The following is a 19,050-nucleotide window of genomic DNA, read 5'->3' as shown; positions in this document are numbered from 1 at the left end:
GCATCTACATGAAGAGCATAAAATTTTAAAAAGTACTAAGAAAATGAGCGTTTGTAATAAAGAAGAGCGACACATGTGTAAACATGATAAACCTAAGTATGGGCTACTCTCTATTTATTTCTGCACGTGAATTCCTGTCATTCTCTTATTTCATTACGATAAATTAAAAATAACATTTCACCTTAACTTGGTTCATTTTTGTTTAAAGAAAAGTAAGTTTCCTCTTTGTATCTTGCATAGTTAAGTTATTCACTATAAATTTATATAAGTCATGCATAATGACAATTAAAGAAGAACTTCAAGCCTTTTTCATCCCGTGGGAGTACTACTGTGACGTCTTTCAGTGAGCTTTGTGATTGCTCATACTCAAGTGTAAGCCCTATAAAATCATAGGTTTTGAAATTCTGGTTGGGTAGGAGCGAAGAGCAGTGGCTGCTAACAGCCAACCCTCAGCCTATACTAAGGGCAGAGATCTGGTACAGTCTTCCTTGCCCGGCCAAGACTTCAGGACCTAAGACAGCTCCTCCACTTTGAGGAGCACAAAGCTTCCTAGGAACGCTGCTCTCTGTAAGGTAAAGGAAACTTCTTTTTTCTTCTTGCCTCTGGAACTTTTCTCGGATATATTGAATTTCCCTCTCTCTTGAAATGAATGTTGCAGTGTTTTTTCTTTGCAAAAAGACAAATTTTTCAAGTCACTTGGTAAGAGTAGAAATATCTCCATTTCTGTTATATGACTGAATTTTCCATTGGAGAGGAGTTTGTAAGAAACTTTACCTTGCTTGCTCTTTAATTAAATACTAATTTATTTTTTAAATAGTACATCCTAGTAGGTTCGTTTGCTTTTACTTAGATATTTTGGGAAGGGTCCAGTGGGTACATTTTCTTAGGAAATTTTAAAGTTATTTGAAAAGGATTTTCTTTCTATTTCATATGTTCGTTAAGCCAACCTAGGAAATATTATTTTACTCTTTAAGTCTAAATGCTGTGACTTTTTTAGGTAATAGAGAAATAGACCTTGAACTCCTGAGTTTTTATCTAGAAATTATTTAGAAATAAAATGTATAGTGGGTTCAATGCAATAATTTCTCTCTTTTATAGAAAAAAAAATCACTTCAATAATAATGTGTGGTTTGATGATTTGGAGGATATTGATACTATTAATTGAGTTAAGTTTTTCAAACCCATTAGGAAAAAAAGATTATTTTTCTCTCTTAATTTTAGATACTATTGGGAATACTCACACACACACACATAAAACATATACATATACAAAATATGTTTACACCAATATGTATATATACATTATATTCATGCATACCTGCAGATGTGTGTGTAATTCACCAGAGAAGAATTATTAAATAGCTGATACACCAGTCTGACATTAATCAGATACTAAAAGCTTAAAGTAGAAAACTAAATTTCTTAAAGCTATTTCATTAGTCAGAAAAGATACTGAACTTGGTTGCTACAACTCTGTTATGAAGAGATTGTTCCCAGAGTTACATTCAGCACTATAAAAGCATTTATTCACTAAATATTTGGGCCAACTAAGTGCTGGTGAGAGAAAAGAGAAAGAGAGAGAAAGAGAGAAAGAAAGTGGAAGAGAGAAAGAGAGAGAAAGCAGACCAAAAGGATTCTAATTTTTATTCAAGCGCTTCTCACTGAGAGTATATTGACTTTTAAAAAGTAATCACATTGCAGTTTAACTCTTTTGATCAGATAAAATGACTTTTTCCAAACTTTGCAAGAGCCTTCAAAAGTTACTGTCAGACACTCAAAATTGCTTTGCTAGTGACATCTGTGGCCCACTCTCTTTAGAGGCACAGAAATGGAAATCAGAAGTAAGCCCCAGCTCCTCATCCTCCTGACCCTTTTCAGCACCCTCTTCTCCCAAACACTGGCATGGCCTCTTTTTGGAGCACCTTCTGCTCTAAGGTAAGTACCCTTCTGAGGTACATTCCCTTTTAATTCAGACATTTGAACATTATTTCTCCAGCTAAATGACAATGTTCTATATGTTACTTGGGGCAACCAAACATTTTAACTTATGTCTTGTTTATGTAAATCTTTGGGTTGATGCATTGAGCATGTTTTTTTCAACAAGTCAATATGATCATTCTGAGTCCTGGAACTCATTTTCAGGGCATCAGAGATTAGTTTTATAGGTTGGATGGATCAAATCTCCAAACATGGTATTAATAAAGAGAGATTTGACTTTCTTTTCCTTCAGACTCAGTTTCTGATAAATGATAAGCTTTTATCCATTGTCATCTCAGTTCAGTTCAGTTTCTGGTAGAAAACTTGTTGTTTAGTTACCAACCACATTTTAATTCACTTTCAAGATCAATCAGAAAATAACCATGAGATTGGTAGTAGATTAGTAAAACAGGTGTAAAATCATGTTAGACAGACTATGCAATTAGAATCAATTTGCCAACATTAAACATTGTAGGATAATTGATCTACCAGTATACACTTGCCCAGTAAATTTTAATGGACTTGGTTTGAACAAAAAAAAAAACCTCTTCATTTTACTGTTCTATGTGTTTTATTTAATATTTCTGATTCATAAAATACAGTGCAATTCATATTTAAAACTTTATATTTAGTAAAATAAATTTCTTAAGAAAAGTAAACAGTAAGTTTGAACTACATGAGCTTGAGTTTTTCCTTCCAGTATATAGGCAGCACAACATCTAAAGGCAAAATCATCACTTATTTGCTTATTTACCCATTCCTGATTCTTGGCTTAAATAGATTTATGCTCAATAGAGTGAATAATCTCTTTTCTGTTAGTGTTCTCTGTGAAATCTATTTAAAGCCAAGGCCCATGTTGCTTTGAAAACTAACTAGAATGGTTCTGGTTGAATGGTCATATCACAACAGATAAACAATTACAAAAATGCTGAAATTTACATTGATTGCTAGGCTTCAGACCCACAGAGAACCATTTGTTACTACCAGCTACAACATCACCAAAGGATACACAAGTGTCTAGGAGTTGACATATTCCTTGGCGGTTTTTCCTAATGTAATAATATACACAGATATGATTTCAATAGTGTGCTGGTGTTATAAGTGTGCATGCATCCACAAATACAGTCCTATCCCGTATGTAATTATAACTACTCTTAGACTTCTCTTGTAGATTCTTACATCCCTTATTAAAATGATATGAATACATAAGATTAAAAACTGTAAAATACCACCAAATGTATTGAGTTTGAAGAACTATTCATACATGGAGAGATTCTTTGGACTTGCTTAATACAGAGAGAGTACCAAGATAAATCTTACATGAAAAAAGCACCATTCAGCCCTTGAGAAATATTTGGGATAAATAAAATTAAACGTCACTAGATACACAAACTGCTATCAGTATTCATATTGAATATTAAATTTTTCAAGTTTCTATTTTGTGTAAAATCTTACCACTTATGAAATTTGACTTCATGAAGTGTAGTGAAATATACTGAGGAAATGTATTTTGCTTAACACTGATAGGAATAAATTAAGTAGGTCTTGTGTTTGGTATATTTAGCTTATAAAAGTTGTGTGATATCTATTTCATGGGATAATAAAATATTTCATTATCTATACTCTCATTATTCATAGAAACAATGAAGGTAAATTATGCTATCCTTATGTTATAAATGTCCTAAGATATTATCTGTCTTATTTCAAATGGTTGCAAAACCATTAAGCACTGTCTTCTGAGAAGGGGATACACTATACTTCTGGTGTGTTTTTCCCTAATAGGTTGGGTGACAGAATTCCATTTGATGAAGCAAATGAACTTGACCCAGTTTCATTAAAAGCAGACACTGACATCTTGCAAAATGTGTTAGCTGAAAATGACTCACCCTATTATGTATCCAGGTGGGTTTATTTTTTAATTAATTAATTAATTTTATTCTTTTATTTTTTTATCATTATTTTAGAAGTTTTTCTATAGGGTATGTGCATTCACCAAGAGAGAGAGAGAGAGAGAGAGAGAGAGAAAGTGAAAAAGCAAACCCCCAGGTCCAGGACTCAAACTGTGGTCAGCCATGTGGGAGTCCAATGCCTTAACCATGATGCCAACTGCCAGGCCCACGTAGGCTTTGTTTTATTGGATTTTATTATAGAAAATAAACTTTAGAAATATAAGCGTTCTAAGTACAACTCACCTTAAGTCTATTCCCAAAGCATGACACTCCAGGCTTTCATATGTCATGGCTGATTTATTGCAGCTCTTACTGCTGCACATGATTTTCATGTCAAAAGATAGATAAAGCTATCAGTCATCATTTACCTGCATTCCTTGCACATAATTTCAATATCATGGATGTACCAATCCTGGGGAGACTGAATACATAGAGTTTCATCTCTACGTAAAGCAAAGCCATCTAATTCTAAGAGCTGTCCTTTCAAAGAGCTTTTTGTCTAGAGTCAATGCAGACTGAGTAGTTCTATACTATAGACTAGATGTGGAGTGTTCTTCATTTGGATCGAAACGTCCGTTAATAGGCTCTAATATCCTCTCTGTTTTGACATTTTGTTTCCCAATATTCTGGCAGAAGAATAACAAAAGGTTTCATGGGTTTTCAAACTGGCAAAAATCAGGTTATTTTCCATTGTGTATATTTTTATTTAAAGTAGCAGAAAAAAGCTTATAAGTACATAGAAACTAATTTGAATATATTATTTTTCACACTTATGTATCTTTGCAAATATTTTTTATTTATTTTAACACCTATTTTTCTATTTTTAAAATATATTTATTTATTTACATTTAATCGCATATTTACAGTGTACTACAACATTTCTTTGTCCAGCACAAATACTATGCATATCAGTCAAGTCAAAGATATTACTCTATAATTTATCAGGAAATAGCTTCTCATTTTGGGGGGCAAAGAATTAGTTTTAAAGATTCTATTAAAATATGGTTTTAAAAACCTCATTTCTTTAATTTTTCAGTCTTGAGCCAGAAATATAGGATATTTCTTGATATAAGTGACTTCAAAATACCTTTTGTTAGGGTGTGAGGAAATCCCCCTTTGGACTTGAATACTAATCAGAAGCTTCATCATAAATGGATATGTTTCTTTATTATTTAATGAGCTGAAATAATATTTTAGAAACCATGATGAAATCATTGCTGTCTTTTCTTCCCCCTTTCAGAAATGCCAGGCATGCTGATGGAGTTTTCACCAGTGACTATAGCAGACTTTTGGGTCAACTCTCAGCCAAAAAGTACCTCGAGTCCCTTATTGGAAAACGAGTGAGGTAAACAGAATTTTTGTTTTTAATCAGATGTCTTATTTGCAAATTACATTTTCACTCTTAGAGGTTATTTAACCTGTGTCAAACTGATAAGTCTTATAATGTTTAAATAACATAATTTGTATTCTTGAATGAAATATATCAGGCTCACAGAATAAAGAAATAAGACTGTTTAGTAATATACTCAATGACTCCCAATGCTTTTAGTTTTCTTAGGCAGCAATCATTTACAATTTGCAGGCAAACTGAACTTTAAAAAATAAATAATAAATAATACAAGCTGAAGAAAAATTGAGGATCAACCATAGGATTTGCTTTTTATTTTCTGCTCAAACCAAACATTCTCTTTAAGCAGCTGATAACTGAATTTTAGATGGTACTGCTTAGGATAGCCTAGCTTTAAAGAGCATTATTTTTTTTTCCTCTTGATGAAAGAGCATGGCTTCAACTATTCCACAATATTACTTATCATTTGTTCAGTTAGTAGAGAACATGTTTTAAGGCAATTCTAGACAAGGCCGAAATATGTTGGATTATTCCTTGTTCCCCTGTCCTTGGACTTAGCAGTATTGTTCTTTGTCTTTTTGTGATAGAAAATGAGTTGAGTTTTGGAATTTTAGTCTGACTCCAAGAAGTCTGGAATCTTGGTGCATTTGCCTTTTTTGTTGTTGTTAAAACTGAGGTCCTCTTCCTGCCATTCCTTAGCACCAACATCTCGGAAGACCCTGTGCCAATCAAACGTCATTCGGATGCAGTCTTCACTGACAACTACACCCGCCTTAGGAAACAAATGGCTGTCAAGAAATACTTAAACTCAATTCTGAATGGGAAGAGGAGGTAAAGAAAAAGAGAATTTACTTAACTAAGAAATTAGGAATGACTTGAAATATAAGCTACATGTGGAGATCTACTTCTCTCTCTCTGTCTCACCATCTACCTGTACTACAAGAAGCAGTAATTCTCACATTACACTATGTTGTAGAATTTCTAAACTTAGGTCAGGGCCTTACCCAAACACAATTGCCAGGAAATCAATCCATCAGGGAATCTGGCCTTAGACATGGGCATTTTTAAAGAGCTCCCTACTGAGTCTCTCCTGTGCTACCAGGGTTAAAAATTTTACACACTCTATGACTGTAGGAACATCTAGTCTGAATCTGTGAACAGGTTTCATCAAAAGTGCTGATTTTTAAAAGCACAGTTAACTAGTAATTTGAAAATACATGGAATTCCCTCATGACCATTTTCAAAATTCAAATTCATTTCAAAATTCTTATTCATCATAAACTGTGAGGAAGTGTGTATGTTCCGATGCTGTAACCTATCTCTATGGTAGGTAAATATTGGACACAATGCACAGAGTATAATGATTTCTCGCTCCTTCTTTTTGGTGAATATTCAGGATAATTCTGTTTGTGAGATCTGACAAGATGACTATCTTTGTCCTACAGATTATAATTCTGTGAGAATAATTTTACACACTCTAAGACTGAGAACCCCTTCAAGGGTAACAACTAACCTCAAAGATAACTGTTTACCTCAGTGCACTTTACAGAACACAGAGAACGATGTCATCTTTAGGCCTAGTTGTTCCTTTAAACCCTTTCTCATCTAAGAGTCTTAACATGCATTTTCCCTCCCCCACCCCAACTTCCCGGTTTGCAGCAGTGAGGGAGAATCTCCTGACTTTCCTGAAGAGTTAGAAAAATGACGAAAAATCTCTTTGGAGCAAAGCAGATAACAACTTCCAGCGGTGGGTATATTTTGCATTCTTACTCCACTTTAGAAGCGATCACCTAATTACGCAAGTAGTTAAGAGTCACCACTAAGTGGTAACCCTAAGAACATTTAAAATTGAACAATTTCTCACCAGTAATTTCTTCGGTAAGAAGGACACTTCTACCCAAAGTGGACCCCAAGCCAGCTTAAAATGATTCATGCAATGTTTGAGCACATAAAAGGGACAACTCACCATGAGAAAATGCCTTGGCACCTGAATGGCTCTTTTCGTCAGTTCACAGTCTTAACCCCAGGGTGGTACCTAAGGTTTTCAGGAGGGTCGCAGGAGCAGACAGGGTGTCTTGAATGGGACCTGCCTGTTTGGTGGCTTTTGTCCACTGGTTACCCTTTACTTCTAAGAGAGGGACAGAACTGCCAAAACCAATTTGTTATCATGTACAGACATTTCAGAGAAGTGAATCCCTCTGCTCAAGGATGAAAGTAATCACAGCTAGCTCTAAGACCTTTTCCATTGAACTGAGAAATATGACAGGCACTAAATACAAAGCAGGATTGATGATCACTTCATCTTTTGTAAATTATAAGATCACTTATGAGATCCCATCCTGTAAGCTTTTGAATGAATGGCTTTCGGCATACTATTTGAACAGGAAATCCTGTAGATTATTCATTTTAGAAAATTCCAAATGGATAATTATTCACGACTAATTAGACATCCCATTCATATTCCAGTTTCTTTCTGATAACCAGCCCTCTACCTCTGATAGATCCCAAAACACAATCTTGTGCAACAGTCTGGCAATGAGGAACAAATAGATGTTTACTTAGATGAGTGGATAAGTGATTGAAACTAAGATGCTGCAAATGAAAAATTTTATGTTTAAAGCATCCATTCTTTCTTTTACAGAATCTTTGAAAGAAAACAATAGGTGAAGTAAATTTCAAGTTCTACAAACATAATTCAAGAAAACAACTTCAGTATCAAAGCCAAATAAAAATATTGTATTGTGAATGTTGTGATGTATTTTCCTTAAATGTAATAACTGTGATGTTTACATTGTAAATATTATTTAAGAGTTTTTAAATTTGTCTTTAAGTCATGAAAAAACTGTCATTTAATATGCTGTATATCCTTTGTAACAAAAGTATATTTAATAATAAGTAACTACTAGGTTAATTCCAATTATATGAGACCTTTGAAAGAGTAGTAGTAGGATAAATTTGATGTTTTTATTTATAGTGTATACTTAACTATTCAGAAGACATGGCCAGATAATCAGTGTGTCTAAATTTGAGTGTTAAATTGATAGCACACAATATTAAATAAATTTCAAGATGCCTAAGAGAATAAACAACAAAGATAAGACATTCTTCCAAAAAAGATAGTCAGGAAATGTTTCCACATTTGTAGAAAACTTTTACTGAGATTTTAAAAAAATCTCACAGATTAGGATCTTTAATCATCAAAGGCTTTTTCTGATCTAGAGTTGCAGCTGAGAATGACCCTTTTTGCTGACATTGTTCCTGCTCTACTGTGTGAAGTGTATGTGACATGTGTTACTTACTTACATGTGTTACTTAATGGGTTACTTCTTTTTCAGTAATAAATATTTTTTCCATAATTAGTCAGATTAAAGCTTTGGTCATACCAGCTTCCTTCCACGAAAGTACATTTGAAAACACAACTATTTTTTCCAAAATGACTGTAAGAAAAGCAATCTAGAAAATAAACATCTTTGATTATCATTGCAGATACTTTCTTTTGTGTTGACTCTTTTAAATGATTCAGCAATAATTCATTTTAACTCTGAAGTTTCAGACCTTAGATAGTTTCTGTGGTGTTTGTGATAGAATTAAAATTATTGTGTGTGCAATCTAAAATAACAGTGATTTGAAGAGAGGAACTTCTTGGGACCAGCAGTTGGTGTAATGGCTATGTTGCTGGACTCCCACATAGGAGACCGTGGTTCGTGTCCCAGACCCAGTGGTTTAAAACTCACGCCGGGCGCATGTGCGTGCGTGCCCAAGATCCCGAGAGGAGAATGGAGGAGAAGGGGTCGCGGCGCGACCATCCCCCCTGGGGGGTGATTTCTCACTTTCTGTCTGTCTCTCTGTCTCTCTCTGTCTGTCTGGTGAGCACACGCGCCCTATAGCAAATAATAACCTCTCCAATAAAAAAAATAAATAAAAGAGATAGAAACTTCTTTATAAAGCCTGAAGTAAGATGCCAAGAGTCAGTATGATGGTTCTCCTCCATGAAACTTTTGGAAAGCTAAACCCTATCTAGTTCACCCCTTATATTTCTAAAGAGTGCTCCCTTCTTCTCTTGATCCAAAATCACAGCTGTTGTTCCAGTCATCACATCTGCAGTAGGATGAAGGAAGGGCCATGACAGAAAAGAGAGAAAATGGTACATGCTGATTCTGTTTGAACCAATTTTACACTAACCTCCCCTTGATTAGCATTTAGTTTTATAGCCATAGTCATTTACAGGACAGGCTTGGAAGTGTGTGTGTGTGTGTGTGTGTGTGTGTGTGTATGTATGTGCATGCTTCTGAGTGGCCATGTTCAGAACAAAACTGGGGCTCTATTCATATATATATATGTGTGTGTGTGATATATTAAATTTAAATAATATTAGATTTCAGACTAGTAATTTTAAATTCTCACCAAAGAGGATTTAAAAAGCAACAAAATAAACATTAGGAGTTAGTCTCTGACCCCTAATGAAGGAGTATTATCTTCACGGGTCAAAGTTTTGCTCAGTTTCATTTACTACAGTTAGAATACATTACTACATAAGGAGGAACTGGTCTAGAAACACTGGTAATTGTGAAGCAATTTATACATGTTGAAGTGAATGGGCTTTTTGCATCTTTTGTTCTTTTCCCATTCCACAAAATTACTAAATATTTATACAGTGACCTTTCTATGAGAAGCCTTGTAGTAAAAACAGAAAATATCTATGTATTATTTGTACATAAGGAGCTTATAAAGATCAAATGGAGAGCATAATTTAAATGTGAGGCTAAAATGTTTAATTGCTGAAGAGCACATGCACTTATTCCAGAGAGAGAGAGAGAGAGCCCTCAATAGAGCACGGTCATGTTTCCATCTGTTTTCTTCCATTTCTCCATCTCATTAGGAATTTGAACATGCATCACATGTGCCTAGAATGTTTTTCAAGCCACCAGGCTGAGATTTGAACTGTTGTTGGCCATGTGGGATCTGGCTCCCAAAGCACAGTGCTCAACCACTATGTTATGGGGCTGGTCTTGAAGCTAAAATCTTCTAATTTTATCTTATTAATATGAATCTCTTCCATTTATTTTCTAATCCTTCAAGAAATATTTCTTGAACAGTGGCTATGTTGTGCTATGTATATATCCAATAATAGAGCCTCTGGGCAGAGGGAGTAACAAGTAAAAATGAGGAAACGGTCCTGGCACATGTGGACAGCCAGGAGCCTGTGTGGCTGGAGTAGTGTGAACTGTACAGCAACTGAGTAGGCCATGAAGTCAAAGAGATTACTAAGGAGTAGTCCTTTGGGGTCCCCTAGTGCCATTGTAAGGACTTGGGGAGTGAGATGAGGAGAGATTGCAGAGTTTTGGACAAAGTTGTAAAATTATCTTGACTGGTTTGTTTTTTTTAATTTTTTATTTTAGAGAGATTTTTGCTATAGGGCACGTACACTCACTGGAGAGGCAGAAAAAGACAGACAGAAAGAAATCACCCTCCAGTGAGGATGACCACACTGCATTCCCTTCTCCTCCATTCCCTTCTCTGGATTTTGGGCATGCACACACATGCACCTGGCGTGAGTTTAAGCCACCAGATCTGGCACTCAAACAGCGGTCAACTACATAGGAGTCCAGTGACATAACCATTATACCATCTGCTGGTCCCTCTGAACTGTGTTTTAACAGGATCATTCTGGATCCTGTATTGAGAATAGGGTGAAGGGGTGCTAAGAGTAAAAGCAAAGAGAAAAATTTGGAGGCCTCTACTGTAAACGAAGTGACAGATGATGGTGGCTACCACGGTAGAAGCAGCAGAGCTAGTGCAATGTGGAGACTGAATACATCTTAAAAGTGGACTCAGTTCGCTGCTGGTTGAAAATGCCCTGAACAACGTGAGGGATGGAGTCGCTGTTCTCTGAGAGGGAGAAGGTTGGGAGGAATGAGGTTTCAGTAGGAAATGGGGAGTTTAGTTAGGTACATGGGAAATCTGATGTCGGTGGGGAATTGGACATGAACGTGGAAAGTTCTGAGGAGATGTAGGACTGGAAAGGGTTGGGAGACTTTAGTATATAGACAGGATTTAAAAGCACAAAATGCAAGAAATCATTTTTATATGTTATTGAAAGATATTTAATCACAATGTATTAGTGTATAATAATAGCTAACCAATCACTTACGATTTTTTTAATAAAAAGTGTCTGACACTTATTACAGAAAAATGCTCATGTTTATCATGACAATTATCCGTTATCTTTAAAAATGTAAATAAATAAGCTATTATGAAAAATACAAAACAATTCTTAATTTTGGATATTTCTAAGAATGATTGCCAATTCTGATGAATCATTGCCAAATACCAAATGGTAATATTTGTCAGGAATTTGAAAATACTATTACTGAGGGACCGATTATGAAAGGGCTTCTATATAGGCACATACATTGAAGGTTTTCAAGTAAGATTGTTGAGCTCTCATTCCTCCTAGAGAATGGTGAAATGCTTTATCTAGAGGGATAAAAATTAGAAAGATTTTTTTTCTACAGAAATAGACAAAAAATTGTCTGGGGAGAGCTAGGATAGCGAGTATGAGGGTGGTATCCCAGAATTTCACCCTTTTCCACCTGGGGTCACCCTGAGCTTGGTCAGGCTCCTTTTGCTCAACAAGAAACTTGTCTCTAAATAAATGATATACATATAGAAAGCCCAGTCCTAATTTCTAGCTACTCCTTCCTTTGCTCCATGACGGGGCCATGCAGACAACACAAACTGGTAAAGAGGCTGTCTCCCATGGCCTGGCTGGGAAGAAACGGCAAGACCAGGCCAGCGGTTTACTAACTCTCCTTGTGTCATTTTACTGGCCTATAGTTCATTTCTCTGCCGTGAGTTTTACTGTTATTACGGTATCTTGCAAGAGTAAGATATACCAACCATTACCATAAAGCCAATTAGTGATCTTGTAGGAATGTGGTTCCCTAAGACTGACACGAGGACCAGGAAGTTTAAGACTCCCCCACCTGCCTGTTTTTAAGCCAAAATTAACATATAGATTAAGTTAGTATAAACTAAATTAGCATTAGAAGCATATGTAGACTAAGTTAGTTTAAGGCTAGTCCTTGTTAAAGCTACAGGCCAAAATTAACTCACACTAGCAAAGTCAGCACATTCACCACATAACAGAGACTTAAAGATAAAACAAAAGAACTCACTAATTGACAGACTCAGCAGACAAAGCTGAGGGTTCCACAGAAAGATTAACCATTTTAGCTGGGAGCTCTTATCTAAAGCAACAGGTAGCTTTCAACTACAAAGAGTTTCTCATCCATGTGCTGTTGACTATGAAAAACTGCTAATAAAACATCCTGTGTTGTCTCCGGAGCTACAAGATCATCTTCCTTTCCCATATAATATCATAGACTCACCCTCCATTGTTGTAATGTATAGATAGTCCATATATTAACTGTGTCTTTACTTAGCAAGACAAGATTTCCATCTAGGTCGTTGTAACCAGCAACTTATCGCCCTGGCCCGGGACTGAAGTTGTCAAACATCCTGCAAGCCCCCTCTTCAAAAGACCCTTCCCAGTAATCAAGATCTAAGAAGAAAATCTTTTACTGCCCCTCACCCATTTACTTGCATGTATCACATTTTCAATAAAAAGGCACAATGATTCCTAGCAGTTGTCATTCCTCAGAGAGCGATCTCTGGGAGTGTCCAGCTGAGGACGTGCATGAAAAGGCAGGAGGCCTTAGTCTTCCTTTCTTTCCAGCGCCGCCTCCATCGAGATAACCCACCCATGCCGAGGCTGGACCCTGCACTCCTCTTTGCCTTTCTTTAAAATACTCTGTTCAACAGACCTTAAGTCAATGGTGGAAGACGTTATTATAAATTCTGAATAAGAATGAACAACCAAGGATCTCCATGCATTTGAGGAAAACTTAAAAAAGCAAATAAAGACCAAAGATTTTTAAAATATAATATGGATAACAAAAGATGCTAGGAACAAAAGAGAAAGTCTAACAGATACTTTAGAAAAGAATGCACACATAAAACAAGAACATTATGCAGGTCTGGAGTTAGCCTGATGGGATGACCTTTGTGAGTCACTTGTCATTTCTCTCTTGCCAGTTTTAGTATCTTGTCTTTATCTGTGGTCTTGGCCAGTCTGGCTAAGATGTGCCTTGGGGAAGATCTTTTTGGGTTGATTCTATTTGGGGTCCTTTGTATTTCTTGGTCTGGATGTTTGCGTGCCTCTCTAGATTTGAAATTTTCTTCTGGAATATTCACTTTGCAAACTAAATGATGTGATTGAATGTATTAAAGAACTTGAAATAAAATAAGATTTTTAAAAAAAGAACATTATGCAGAAACAGAAGGAAAAAAGCTGTGGATTTGAAAAACAGTCTAAATTAAAATAAAGTGTAATAGTGGATCTATCAATATCAAGCAAATTATCTAAAGTTTTAGAGATAAATTAAAGATTAAAAAATGAGTCATAGGGGCCAGACAACTGGACTGATATGGGAAAAGTCTTGAGTTCTTGTCTTGGGACCTCCCAGTGCAGTGTGCCCATGAGCTAAGCAGGCCGAGACAGGGCAGATGGCAGTGGGAAGGCCTGTCTGGAGTGCCGTTCACTCTGTATTTCTTTCTCATGGAAGAAATTACTAAGAGCCACCCCAAGGCCTGGTAGTCAAGGTGACTGGATACCATGTGACTGTGCAGTAGTTGGAGTCTTAGACCCACTGGCTTGAGATACACACCAGGAGAATGTGCGTGTGTGTTCCAAATCCCCAAAAGAGAAATACAGAATAAGGGATTGTGATGTGACCACCATGGGGAGTGCTTTCTCACTTTCTCTCTCTTTCTCTTTGTGTCTGTCCCCAGTGTGAGTACAATCTCTGGCAAGTTAAAAAAGAACTAAGTGAATAAACTTAAGGAAAAAATCCTACCTTCCAGTATTTTCTGTGTGTGTGTGTTTGTGTATGTGAATTAAGGGATTACAGATAATCAATAGAAGATTTGAATTTAATAAGTAAAAGGCTCAGAAAAGGATAATAGAGAAAAGGGAGAAGAGAAAATAATCAAAGAGAAACGATTTTTATATTCCCTAGACTGCATTTCCTACGAGGTCTTGGCATCCTGTCCATTTTATTCATGAATGAAGGCATATTGTATGTAATCGTTAACAGCCCAGAATAGCTATCAGTTGGTTGAATTTGTCAGTTTGCAACTGAGTTCTTTGGTGAAGGACACCAACATTTTACTGATAATCAATCAGTTATTAATGTGGTAAATTGATGCTTCCAATGTTTCCAGAAATCTTAAGTATGTTTATATGTATAATTTCTGGCATGATCAATTCTAAATAGTTTTCTAACAGCTCTATGAGAATAGAAGTGAATCAATCCATTCTAATAACCAAAATTAGACCTTTTCTTCTGACTTTTTATGTAAAAGATGTACCATATGTATTACCATAAATACTACTATATACTACATAATATTAACGCAGATACTTACACAGACTCTGTTTCTGGCTTCAGAAACAGAAACTCCATCCTACAGGATAGGTCAAAGCTAGATACAGACTAAGATTTCTACTTACATCTACAAATTTCTAAGAACCTTAGAGCTGCAAATTATAATAGATTTAGATATTAGAAAATGTACTCCAATTGTTTATTTGCCTGTTCATGTTTGGTGTTCCGCACTCAGATGGTGCCCTCCGGTTAACCGATGGCAGCTGCAATGCTTTGAAAGGAGAAAGAGGGAAAGGACATATTAAGAGCATCTGCCTTTTCACAGTCCTCTGTTAACAGCCTTTTCTCCCTGACTATTACAGAGGAAACACTTCCTCGGTTCCTCTCTTTTGCCGTCTGTAATTGCAAGTCTCTTGAAGATGCATCTCTTTTCATACTTTAACTTTTCTCATTTTTTTCCCTCCACACAATTGGATTCTTTCTTTCGCTCTTCCTTGGAAACCTGCCCTGGTTTCATAATTTCGCTTCATTCCCCTTTTCTGTTCTCTGCAGTGTTATAAGTTCATTGGCTCTGCTCTGAAACCTGTCTATATGTTATATGTTAATCTCATTTGTTCTTGTAATGAAATATAAATTGATCTCTCAAAATTTTTCTTTGTCTCTTAAATTTCTTTTCTATTTGGTCTTAGACATACACATGTAACATTGTTAAACATATTTTCTAATTTATATTTTATTTACTTTCCTGCTTAAAAATCAAAAGCTTTGAGCTACAGTTTTCTATTATAAGTAAGGTTATAATCTTCTGCTAAAGAAATAATTATATATTATTCTTAAATTTTATTCTGAAGACTATTTCCCCTCACTGTGAAACTTAACAAATTTTAGGCATACTGTTTTGTTTTGTTTTGTTTTGTTTTGTTTTTGAGAGGTTTTTGCTATAGGACGTGTGCGCTCACCAGACAGACACAGAGACAGAAAGCGAGAAATCACCCCCTATGGGGTTGACCACTCCGCAATCCCTTCCCCTCCATTCTCCTCTTGGGATCTTGGGCATGCACGCACATGCGCCCAGCGTGAGTTTTAAGCCACCGAGTCCAAAATTTTAGGCATACTCTTATAAACTTGAGTAGAAATTAATGAAATGAAGGTTCAGAGTTACAAGCTTATGTCAAGAAACAGAACTTACCATGGATCAGTAAAACTGGAGTTGTGTACAGAGAGTGAAGATAAGACTATGAGTAGAACTAGAAAAGCCCCATTTTAAGACCTTGGTGCTCAGTGAGCAGTCATTTAAAGGGGTGCTGGCCTGATAATATACCCGAAAATTAAAGGAAACTTTGGAAAGAAAAGGCCATAGCAAAAGCTCCATCTAGAGGTCATTACAATAATCTTACTTTGCAATGCTACAATGAAACTATATAACGATTTTTTAAAATGAAATAAAAGCATCTTATTTTCAGAATTGCATGCTATTTGTTAAAATGTGAAACGTAACCACCAACTTGTTTATAATTGGAAAGATATTTGCAAACTAATAATGTGAATAATTTGCACTGAAATCATATGACATAGATTATATTAATTCCGCAATATTTTAGGTGAAAAGGTAAATTCAAATTGCCAAGGTTTACATATCCTTTGGGAAAGTAATAAATAAGTGTCTATCATAAAAGCTATACTGAGACAAGCAGAAATACCACATTAGCTCTGAGTCCCATAGCCCTGAGTGGTACCAACAGCAGGGGCTGGGCAGGGAGGATGTTTCTCAGTGGATAATGTTCAGGTAGGTGACTAACACCTCCCAATGTCAGCCAGAATAAGCTAGAACATTAGTGTCATTAGTCACTGTGTTTGTAATAATCAAAATTGCTAATTAATGACTCAGGTTTGCAGCATGACATGAGAAGAAAAGCATTACTCTAAAGGAATGAGTGATTAGAAAATAATACACCTAAGTGTTCTTTGACGGTCCCATCCCCAGGAAAGAGATAACCCATAACGCTGAATGGCCTTGTAGCATAAAGATGAATGTTTAGATTCCTTTTTTCTCCGTAATTTCTGATGTTGCAATGCATTCTTACTGGGACCTAGTAACTCATTCTTGGGTTTGATAATGAAGCGTCTGTCTGTGGCTGTAGAAATGAAGCGTCAGAATAGAGCTAGGAGCCAGGATCTGTGGCAGACCCAGGCTGAATACACCAGTGCAAGTACGAGCATATACTCTGAGCTTGCAAGACATAGGCTGATGCAGTTTTGTGCCTACTTTATCATTGCCTGGTTTAAGTTGTGAGTTGATACAAGACAGAGCAGAGGCCCACTTCCCCCACTAAAGTCAGTGAGAGGACATCCATCTCACAGCCTGGAAGGCACAGAACCCGTTTTAACTTGAGGACACTGAATTGAGTACTTAGGGATTGTACTGCACATGGATAGCTCTGGGCAGACTGAGACGCGAGATGAACTTTTCTGGGAATCAAACAGGAAGGGTATTAAAGTCAGGAGTTTGTTTGCAGGAAGCCTCCTTTCCCAGGGGCGTTCTGCAACCCAGGAGCTGTTTTTGGTTTCCCTTGACGCAGTGACCTTTCCTCTTGTCTTTTCACCAGTACAAGAACAGCACCTCTGCTCCAAAGAGGGTTGGATGTCCTCAAGAGCCTGCCTCCACCTTGGTCAACAGTTCATTACTGTTCAAGTGCCAAACTGCAAAGATCAGTTCCTTACCGAACAGACTTGCAAACCAACTCAGGGATAAAAATAGCTCTCCCTGGTTCCAGTTTAATTCACATGATGAATATTGATTTTTGGCTTTCATTATTTCCTGAGATACAGGTACAGGAGTTCACACACAATAGATCTCTACTCCATGCTTAGAGAGCCCATTTTTCTTTACCTATCTTTTACTTATTATACTAGAAATGCTTGAAAGAAAACCACAGAATAGAATTTGTAGAAAAGTACTATCAATGAATTCAAGTTCAAATTTATAATTCAGCTCAGATAAAAAGGAGTTCAATAGCAAATCCTAACCATGATTCAAAGCATAGAAAATTGGGAATGTGGATTACTCAATATGAGTTCATTCTGCTTCATCCCATTTTTAAATTTTTTTCATATATATATATTTTTTTTGTTATAGGGCGCATGCACTCACCAGACAGAGATAGAGACAGAAAACAAGAAATCACCCCCAGGGGGGATGGCCATGCTGCAATCCCTTCTCCTTCATTCTCCTCTCAGGATCTTGGGCATGCATGCACACACACCCAGTGTGAGTTTCAAACTGCCAGGTCCAGAAATTGAGCCACGGTCAACTCCATGGGAGCCCAATAATGAAACCATTTCGCCATCTGCTGGTTCCACTGCATCTCATCTTAATGAATTCATTTTAATGAATTTAATATTTCTAGGATCAAAACTGAAATAAAAACTTTTGTAGGAAATATGTGGTAAGAAACTATTTTTTAAATATGCAATACTATAGTCAAAATGCCGTGTTCTCTTCACAGCACAGTACATTAAAGCCCCTTCAAATTATTATATTTTTTTAGAGAGAAATTTTTACTATAGGGTGCATGCACTTGCCAAAGAGAAAGAGAGCGACAGAGAGACAGAAAGTAAGAAATCACCCCCTGGGTGGATGGCCACACCATAATCCCTCCTCCTCTGTTTTCCTCTCAGGATTGTGGGCACACACACACACACACACACACACACACACATACACACCACACACACAAACACAAATCCCCTATAGCATGAGTTTAAGCCACTGGGGCCAGGACTTGAACTGCAGTCAACTATGTGAGAGTCCAGTGATGTAACCATTACACCATCTGCTGGTCGCAAGCCCCTCCAAATTCTAATTACAATGAAATAAAGTAGGACTTAGTTAACTTATTATTGCTTATATTTGGAACTACATTTTATTGATGTTGTTCCTTGACCGTTAATGACAAGCCAGAAGAAGGAGGAGGAGAAGATGCTGTCCTCCAATGAGAGAAGATTAGAAAATTTAGAGGATTTAGAAAATTGTGGCAATAATTGTTTTTCACAAACAAAGCTAATCTCTCTGCCTGCCCCTACTACCTTAGGCTACTCAGGAATACATATAGAACTACATAGATTATTTTTTTTCTGGGGGGGGAAGAGTTTTTTTTTTGCTATAGGGCGCATGCACTCGCCAGACAGACAGAGAGAAACAGAGAGTTAAAAAGTGAGAAATCACCCTCCCCAGGGGGGATGGCCACGCTACAATCCCTTCTCTTACATTGTCCTCTCAGGATCCTGGGCACACATGTACACGCGCCTGGCGTGAGTTTAAGCCACC

General features: G+C 36.6%; 1 protein-coding gene across 2 annotated transcripts; it reads left to right on the top strand.

The window, feature by feature from the left end:
- Positions 1 to 403: 403 nt before the first annotated feature.
- Positions 404 to 8,754, top strand: VIP (vasoactive intestinal peptide). 2 transcript variants are annotated; one of them, XM_006139998.3, is made up of 7 exons: positions 404 to 572; positions 1,819 to 1,935; positions 3,760 to 3,879; positions 5,167 to 5,271; positions 5,974 to 6,105; positions 6,937 to 7,021; positions 7,916 to 8,754. In XM_006139998.3, the coding sequence occupies exons 2-6, from the start codon at positions 1,829 to 1,831 to the stop codon at positions 6,977 to 6,979; spliced, it is 507 nt and encodes a 168-aa protein (XP_006140060.1). In that variant the 5' UTR covers positions 404 to 572; positions 1,819 to 1,828; the 3' UTR covers positions 6,980 to 7,021; positions 7,916 to 8,754. The 2 variants fall into 2 exon arrangements, with proteins under 2 accessions (XP_006140060.1, XP_006140059.1); XM_006139997.3 differs by having other exon boundaries at positions 6,934 to 7,021.
- Positions 8,755 to 19,050: the final 10,296 nt, after the last annotated feature.

The sequence above is a fragment of the Tupaia chinensis genome, unplaced genomic scaffold (genome assembly GCF_000334495.1).
Source record: "Tupaia chinensis unplaced genomic scaffold, TupChi_1.0 Scaffold000014_1, whole genome shotgun sequence".
NCBI classification, from domain to species: domain Eukaryota; kingdom Metazoa; phylum Chordata; class Mammalia; order Scandentia; family Tupaiidae; genus Tupaia; species Tupaia belangeri.
The sequence above is the reverse complement of the archived record's forward strand: the minus strand, read 5'-3'. Positions and strand labels throughout refer to the sequence as shown.